At 40.9% G+C, this 8952-nt stretch overlaps 1 protein-coding gene across 1 annotated transcript in view; it reads left to right on the forward strand.

Moving 5' to 3' along the window:
- Positions 1-2718: 2718 nt before the first annotated feature.
- PLXNB2 (plexin B2) overlaps positions 2719-8952 on the forward strand; it is a gene marked incomplete at its 3' end in the record, with an annotated part of 59622 nt that continues 53388 nt past the window's right edge. The window contains exons 1-3 of the mRNA XM_009073614.1: positions 2719-3816; positions 5512-5694; positions 8076-8198. Of these exons, the coding sequence (XP_009071862.1) occupies positions 2719-3816; positions 5512-5694; positions 8076-8198 (1404 nt within the window). The remainder of the gene's footprint in view (positions 3817-5511; positions 5695-8075; positions 8199-8952) is intronic.

The raw sequence follows: 8952 nt of genomic DNA on the forward strand, positions 1-8952 counted from the left end.
GGTGGTGGTGGTAGTGGTGAGTAAATAACCAAAAAAGATAAGGCACAATTAGTGGAAAGTGCATGTAGTTCTGAACAATTCAAGTCAAAACTTTTAAAAGCAAACAAGGCAGAAAATAGTAGGGAGAAAGCATTATCCTTATTTTGTACAGAGAGATTAATTACTCCTCCAAGAGTCTGTTTTAGAGGTGCAAAATGTGCTTTTCCTTAAATCCTGGCTCTGACAGGAACCAGCAAGGCTCTTCATTCTGCCCATGGGACAAAGGCAAGTGTATTGCAAGTGCAGCCTTTGTGTCCTGGATGCCACCAATGGACAAAATGGAGTTTTTCAATCCACTGAAATAAATGAATATGGAGGTTAACTGAGTACAGAAATTAAGATACAATAAATTCCTTTCCAGTCATTTGTATTTTGTAAGTACAGCTATTTATGGGTGTTTTTTTCTTTTCAACTGAGACCAGAGATTATAATAATCTAAAAATAATTACCTTGTGGGAAAAACAGGAACAAATGAATCTCAGTTCTTCTGTGTTTGATCCTTGTGCAATAGATAATAGGGTGATAAAGCTGCTATGAAACAACATTGCAGTAGTATGTCAAGCTGGGTTTTTGTTTCATTGCAAATAACTTTAAGGAATAATATTTGAAACTAGATTACATGCATTATCACATGTCATTTAGCCATGGAGATGTAAGATGAGATCAAAGCTTTTTTGGAAAATTGAAGTCCTTGGGAAAGAAGAGTTTTTGACAAATAATATCAGAATTCTGGGTTCTTTAGAGAAGGTCTCATGTTGTTGTAGAGAGGTTCAACACTTCATTACATTGCAAGGCATGTACTGACGTCTGTATGTCTGGAGAATGGGTTATAATTCTTAGCCTTTTCTTGGTCACTGTCATAGGAGGTCAATCTCTCATTAGAAAGTCAGGCTTGTGCTGTCGGTGATGTACTGTCTTGTCTTTTGCATCATTTTATAGTTAGCTACTCAGTTTGTTACATGGTAGGAGCTTTTATCAAAACAAGATTGAAGTTAGCCTTTTATTTGGTCTTCATTACTATCCTGAGTTACTTTTAGTAGGTTTTGGGGGTTTTAGAAATTCAAATCACTCTGGATTTAGTAGTTATTCTCATGGTTGCGCATACATTTTCTCCATAGAGCAGCAAAACACAGTCAATACTGGAGGGCAGGAGTTATGTTTCTGCATTGCTGGCAATGCCTCCATGGTTTGGGGAGCTGGCAGATGGCTTGTGTTCACAAGAGTCCTTCCCTCCCTGCTCAAACCTTTGCATCCAGGTTGTTGATGTTTAGCCTTAGTTATCCAGTATAAATGATGATTTGGGCATTCTCTTTCACATCCCACCAGAGTCAATTGCTCCTGCCAAAACAGAAGTAATAGCTGACACAGGAGCATGATTTCTCTATTATTATTTTCTAAAGTTTTATTTTGTCTTTTCAGCTTCTTGTTTTGCCGTTTTATGCTCCTTTTCTTCTCCTACTAGACTTTCGCCTGTTAGATTGCTTTGTTAAATGCTTCTCTTGTCTTTTCTCTGTTTTTATTGTTTTATTTCTATTCAGACTTCCAAATATTTTCAAGTTTAACTTGAGATTCCCTGGGTATTTACAGGTTCTTTCCTCATCAGATTAAGGAATCTCATGACTAAATTTGGAAGTGAAAATACAGTGGATAATGTTTGGTTTTCATTTCTTCCTCCAAACAGTATTCATCTTTTTCCCCTAACATCAGTGTGTCCAAGCATGCCACCTTTTGTTTTCTGCACTCAGAACTGAGCACTTGCAGAAAGCATTGACAAAATGTTCTGTGCTTAGGAAGCTAGCTGGAACTTGCCTCCTCGTTTAACTCTTTAGCTTAAAATTAGACCTCTGCTTACAAGTCTCAGAAGGTCTTTATCTAATTCCAAACAGCCAAATGTTCTGCTTGGGAAGTAAAAATTCTCAAAATAACAACAAAAAAAAAAAGTAACAGAAAATTTAAATCCCATAAAACTCTTGAGTGATGTTCTTAAGACAGATTTGAAATTATTAAGTTGCAGTGCTCTAGTGAATGGAAGTGTTGGACTCTAATGCATACCAGCAGTCAAAGGCAATGTTGCATATTAAGGGCTCCACCATCTTCCAGCTTTACATTGATGAGGGATTAGTATAATACTTTCTCAAAGAGCATCAGCAGCCTGATCCAGACTTGCATGTACTCAGTAGAACCTTTTTCTCCTTTCTGGGGAAAGTCCTTCAGCACCAAATGTTTCAAACACTTGTATGTATATTCTCCCCCTCTCTTCAGGAGGAGTGCCCTGAAACACTGGGATTCTCCAGCTTGTTTTTAAAATTTCAGCAGTAAAGAATTGTCCCAGTACGGTCTTCTGGAGAAGCACTACCACGTCTTGGCAGTCTGTTGTTTCAAATTGGCTGTTGTTCTCATTGTGCTTTAGCACAGGATTGATTATCTAATTGGTTACATGAAATCATTTATACATATGACCTTGTTTAATCCTTCCCAAACAGCTTAAATTGCTAGGCAATTAACAGGATTTGAGACTTTCAATAATCTCCATGATGTCTACACCTGCACAAGAATAAGTGTATTTGTGTCTGAAGTCATGAAAAAAGCAACTTCCATGTTTCTCAATTTTGTGTAAATTGTATGTTTTAATGTGTTTCATAGCATTTATTTCTTTCCCTTTTTAGGTATTACATAGAAATGGCTTTATGGATCTGGACACTGACCATTTTGAGCTGTTTTTGCGTCACCTTATCCAGAACTGAGGAACTGAAATTTTTTCAGAGTGCCACAGAGCTAAATCATCTAACAGTGGATAATGACACTGGGATAATCTATTTGGGAGTGGTAAATGCTCTGTATCAGCTTACAGAAAACCTGGAAGTAATAAGATCTGTAGAAACAGGTCCAAGAAAGGACAATAAAAAGTGCACACCTCCCATTGATGAAAATCAGTGTAAAGAGGCTGTACTGACTGACAATTACAACAAATTATTGTTGCTGAACAAGGCGGATAATACAACTGTGGTATGTGGAAGCCTTTTTAAGGGAATCTGTGCCATCAGAGATCTACAAAACATTAGCAATGAGAAGTATTACGTAGACAGTAGTGGAGAAAAGTCCTTTGTAGCAAGCAACGATGAGAATGTATCAACTGTGGGACTGATCACTTCCCTGAATAATGACCGAGTGCTATTTGTTGGGAAAGGGAATGGACCAAATGATAATGGGATCATAATCAGCACTCGACAGCTCTACGAAAGGGATGGTAAAGACATTTTTGAAATGTATACAGACTCAGCAGCTGTTAAGTCAGCTTATCACTCATCAAGCACACAACAATTTGTGACAGTCTTTGAGGACAAAAATTATGTTTATTTTATTTTCAATCAGCAAGAGAAACAACCTGTCAATAACCGCACCCTGATTGCACGTCTGTGCAAAGATGATGCCCATTATTATTCCTACTTTGAAATGGACTTGGGTTGCAAAGATGATGATGGTGCCTATGACCACTGTCACTCTGCTTATGTCACTACACCAGGAGAAGAGCTGGCTGAGAGCATGGCTCAGCAGAGACAACCTGCAGATGATCAACCAGATGACAAAGTTCTTCTTGCACTCTTCAGCAAAGTAAACAAAGAAAATGGCTCTCTAAAATCTGCCATGTGTGTATTTTCCTTGCGGCACATCAATGAAAAGATGGAAAAAAACCGAAACGATTGCTACACTAAAAAGAACACCAGCTCATTTTACAAACTTTTCTCAGCAGAAAACCCGTGTGCATTACATGGACTGGTAATATCAGTAATATCAATATTAGTTTTGGAATCTGTGTTAGAATTAGTGGAAAATATACAACTACGTGTTTTAGGGTGGCTTTGAGCTAAGATCAGATGATTGAAAACTCAATAGCTGGATTCACTGTAGAAATGGAATGTGATTGTGGGAGGTGTGGGACAGGTCAAGCAAGAAATGGTAAGATAGTAGAAATTTTGAGTCTTTTAAAAGGTTTTGATGTGTTCTGAGAGATGAATGTTGCTTTCCTAAATGCATTTCCTTTAAAGGGTTCCTCCTGCTATGGAAGCTACTGAGTCACATGCAGGGATTTGTTATGCCCACGATAAGCTTCCAGATGCTCACTGTAGACAATTCTGTTTTCAGTCAATGTATTTATAATGTTTCTAAATGCTATGAAGGTTCTTTTAGGTTATATCTGTAGTTCAGTGTTGTTTCTCACTTGTATTTGTATTTTCAGATAACAGAAATACCTAGATTTCTTAGATTCAGGTGGTGTTCATATTTTGCTGTGGCTCAAAATACTTCCATAATGAGAGCCCTCTTCTTTTTATGACTTGTCATTACCTTGGCTATAAGGTTTTTGGAGGGTACTGTTACACCCCTCCAGATACTGTTCTTCAATTTATGACTGTCTCTGAGAGGCAATTTTCAGCATCTCTGTTGGCTTCATAATGGTTTTGCCCACATCACTCTGTTCCCAAGCCCCACTTGTGCATGCCATTTGTTACCACAACCAGCCCTAAACTGGGTTGAAAAACTGAATCATCTTAAACATAACTCAGCCAGCTTTTAGGAGGAGGTTTTAATTCCCTAGCCAGAGCAAGGTGCACACTTGCATAATCAGCTGTTTGTGCATAACTTGAGAAGTGATGTGTTACAGTCCAGGGGTAGGAGTGAACAGCTGAAGAGATGGGGCATGGGGATACCTTTTGTTGGTATTGACCCATAATCCTTCATTTTCTGACACCAAGGCCCTCTCCCACACAGTAGGTTTCTAGCACTGCTAAGAAGCCAAAAGGACACTTTTTACTTCAAACCACCAGTGTTACTTGCTACAGTACCCTGCATATGGGGTAAGCATCAAACATAGAAATCCTGAATGTGACAGTGGCCATGGCTTCTGACAAAAGGGAGGTGTGGATTTCAGTTCAGAAAGACAGTGTTGTTATCAAATATAGCAGGAAAGGCAAGGTGTGAATGAACTTCCTTCTGGTGGCACTCACTGCAACTCAGGATTAAAGCATAGTGAAGAGGGAATGTGTTGGAATTCACAAGATGGTTGCCAGTGGGTTGCTTTTCTATGGATAGCAGCAAATTTAAGAAACAAAACAGCGATAGAAAAACAGTCTTAAACACAAAATTGGTTAACCCAATCTCTATGACATGTTCATTTTAATTAAACTAAGTGGTTAATTTTTAAACTGCACTGCTATAATGAAACAGAAACAAAAAATTTTCTCTTTCCATGTCTCCTGGAAAGTGAAAGCATTGAAGCAGTTTGCAATTAGCAGGCTGCTCTCTGATTGCTGCCTGTTGGCTGAGGGAAAATGGCCAGACAATCCATTTCTCTCTTTCTACTCTTGAATGTCTGAGGGGTATTATACTCTCTGGTAATAGGGCTGCACTTCATTCTTAGCTAGGAATTAGTGATCTGAATGTTTAACATCACTCTGTATTGCTATTCCTTATTAGAATGCAAGCAAAAATTTCCCCTGTGGCTCCGAACACTTGCCATACCTTTTGGGAAGTAGGAATGGTGTTACAGAGAAGCCAGTGCTGCAAAAAGAAGGGATGAATCTCACGGCTGTCACTGTGGCTGTGGAGAATGGACATACTGTGGCCTTTCTGGGAACGTCAGATGGTAAAATTCTTAAGGTAACAAACTAGACTTAAGAGACTGGAGGATGTTTAAAAGGTTGTGAACCCTAGTGCTGTCATACTGCTACTCTAAAAGTAAACGGGATTTATAAGATTGCATACCAGGAGCAAATTCTCTTGGAGCTTGGTGTTTTTAATCTCAAAGAAAAGCCGCATTATTTCTGATGTGCCTCAGCTATCTGATACCCAGATTGAATTAGCATTGCCTGAATGACACTTTTCCCAAAGGATTACATACCTACTAAGAGCTCTATATAAACAGCCTTAGGTAATCTAACAGCTGCTCTAGCTTTATCTCTATTCAAGCCCATACTAGTTTAAGAGCAACTTTTCATTTTGTAATCATTCTGGCCATTCAGTGAATAGAGGTGTCAATACAAAGCCCAGGCGGAAGCTCTGATGTATTCTGATTGTGTGGTGCTCCAGACTTGACGTGTTTGTTGTGCTAAAATGTCAAGACTGCCACACCAAACACCTTCTTTTGCTTGAAGAAGAGTAATGGCCATGTCCAACCATATACCTAGCACTGCTGAGTCCCACCAAACCATGTGGGAAATAGTCAAAAGGCATGTGGCTGTGGTGCTTAGGGACATGGTTTAGTGGTGAACATGGTGATGCTAGGTTAGTGATTGGACTCAAAGATCTTGGAGGCCTTTTCCAGCCTTAGTGATTTTGTGATTCTATGTTCCTAAGAGCCACATCTTTTAAATACCTTCAGGGATGGTGATTCAACCACTTTCCTGGGCAGCCTGTTCCAATCCTTGACAAACTTTTCCATGAAGGAATATTTCGTAATATCCAGTCTGAGCTTTCCCTATTACAACTTGAAGCTATTTCCTCTCTCCCTGCTGCTTGCTATTTGGGAGAGGAAACCAAACACCACCTCCTTTCAGGTAGCTGTAGATAGCAGTAAGGTCTCCCCTGAGCCTCTTTTTCTCCAGACTGAGGAACCCCAGCTCCCTCAGCCACTCCTCATAGGACTTGTGCTCGAGCCCCTTCACCAGCTTTGTTGTCCTACTCTGGACACACTCTAGCACCTCACTTTCTTGTTCTGAGAGGCCCAAAACTGAACACAAGATTTGAGGTACAGCCTCACCAGTGCTGAGTACAGGGGGTATGGTCACTGCCCTAGTCCTGCTGTCCGCATTATTGCTAATACAACCCAGGACGTCATTGACCTTCTTGGCCACCTGGGCACACTGCTGACTCATGTGTAGCCAGCTGTTGACCAATATCCTCAGGTTCTTTTCTGCCAGGCAGCTTTCCAGCCACACTGTCCCAAGCCTGTAGCATTACATGGGGTTGTGACCCAAGTGTAGGACCTGGCACTTCATCTTGTTGAATGTCATACAATCAGCCTCAGCCCATCAATCCAAACTGTCCAGATCCCTCTGTAGAGCCTTTCTGCCCTCCAGGAAATCAACACTCACACCTAGCTTTGTGTTATCTGCAAACTGACTGAGGGTGCACTTGATCCCCTTGTCCAGATTATTGATAAAGATATTAAACAGAACTTGCCCCAGTATTGAACCCTGAGGAACACCACAAGTGACTGGCTGCCAACTGGATGTAACTCCATTAACCACCACTCTCTGGGCCCAGCCATCCAGCCAGTTTTCCACCCAGTGAACAGCACACCAGTCCAAGCCATGAGTAGCCAGTTTCTCCAGGAGAATGCTGCGCGAAACAGTGTCAAAGGGTTTAGTAAGGTGTAGATAAACAACATCCACAGGTCTTCACTTATCCACTGAGAGGGTCACCTTGTCATAGAAGGAGATCAGGTTAGTCAAGCGGGATATGTTTCATCAACCCATGCTGAGCCTGATCCCATGGTTGTCCTGCACATGCTGCATGATAGCACTCATGATGATCTGCTCCATAACATTCCCTGATCTTCCCGGATCCTCTTTTCTACTCTTCTTGTGGATGGGTGTCCCATTTCCTAACCTCCAGTCAAATAGGACCTCCCCAGTTAGTTGGGACTGTTGATAAATGATGGAAAGTGGCTTGGTGAGCTCTTCTGTTAGTTTCCTCAGTACCCAGAGACTTGTGTGTAAAAGTGGTGCAGCAGGTCACTGATCAATTCCCTTTGAATTATGATTTCTTCTTTCTGCTCCCCATCCCTGTCTTTCAGCTCAGGGGGCTGGGTACCCAGAGAACAACTGGTCTTACTATTAAAGACTGAGGCAAAGAAGGCATTGAGTACCTCTGCCTTTTTCTCATTTTTTTGTCACTAAGTTTCCTCCCACAACCATTTAAGTATGGAGGTTTTGTTGTAAATGTATTTTTTAGAAACATTTTTATTGTCTTCTACAGCAGTAGTCATGATATTTGGGGAGAAAAGCAAATTAACCACCTTTCTTTCTTTCATGAAATAGGTGTTCCTGTCATCCACTGCAACTGAGTACAGCTCTCTTACTATTGAACTAAACAAACCCATAAAGAAAGACCTGGTCCTTGACCAAACCCAAGAAAATCTGTATGTGATGACCACAGACAAGGTAACATGTCCTGCTTACATTAAGGACCAGACCCACTTTCACTTTTTCTGCAACTTTACCTGAGATTTATACATTTCTCATTTGTTCCTGGAAGTCTCCCTATTTGCTGGGGCTCCCTCCACCCTATGTTTGTGAAGACCCTTCTCAAGTCTAAGCTGGTGGAATTGATTGTTGTGACTTGGGGAACTGTTATATGTGTGATGCTTAGCAATTGGGAATGGGAAGTGAGTTCACCTCTGAAGCCCTCAGAGTCTGTGAGAAGGATGAAGATGTTTGGCACCATCATGCCTTGGGGTCAGGCAGCCATAGCACTTGGTGTGGTGTGTGTGGGGTACCAGTGGGTGTTCTAGCTGCCATCAGTCCTTTTCAAGAGTACTTCAGCATTTAGAATGCTGATGGCTGGCATACTTTTACCATTTACACATCTATAAAGCCACCAGGAGTTTTTGTAGGTCTTACTGTCAGAAACTAAGAAGCAACAGAGAGAATGATATATTTGGGAAACACTTTTGTTCAAGCTTCTGCTAACACTAAGTGAGTGCAGCAGAAGTCCAACTTTGCTGCAAAAGCACAGGCAGTCTCTTCTAGGTTCCCCCTCTCTGTGCTCTCAGGTGAGGGCACAATGGAGGTTTGTAAAGAAAGGGAGAAAAAAAGCAAGTAGGCAATGAGAGGGATGCCAGATTTCTCCTTCACCTCCAGCTGTAACTCTCTTCTGACACTTCTCTTTGTGGAGGCTGGAGCTGCCAGCCTCAAA

The sequence above is a fragment of the Acanthisitta chloris genome, unplaced genomic scaffold (assembly GCF_000695815.1).
Source record: "Acanthisitta chloris isolate BGI_N310 unplaced genomic scaffold, ASM69581v1 scaffold20604, whole genome shotgun sequence".
Classification (NCBI taxonomy): Eukaryota; Metazoa; Chordata; class Aves; order Passeriformes; family Acanthisittidae; genus Acanthisitta; species Acanthisitta chloris.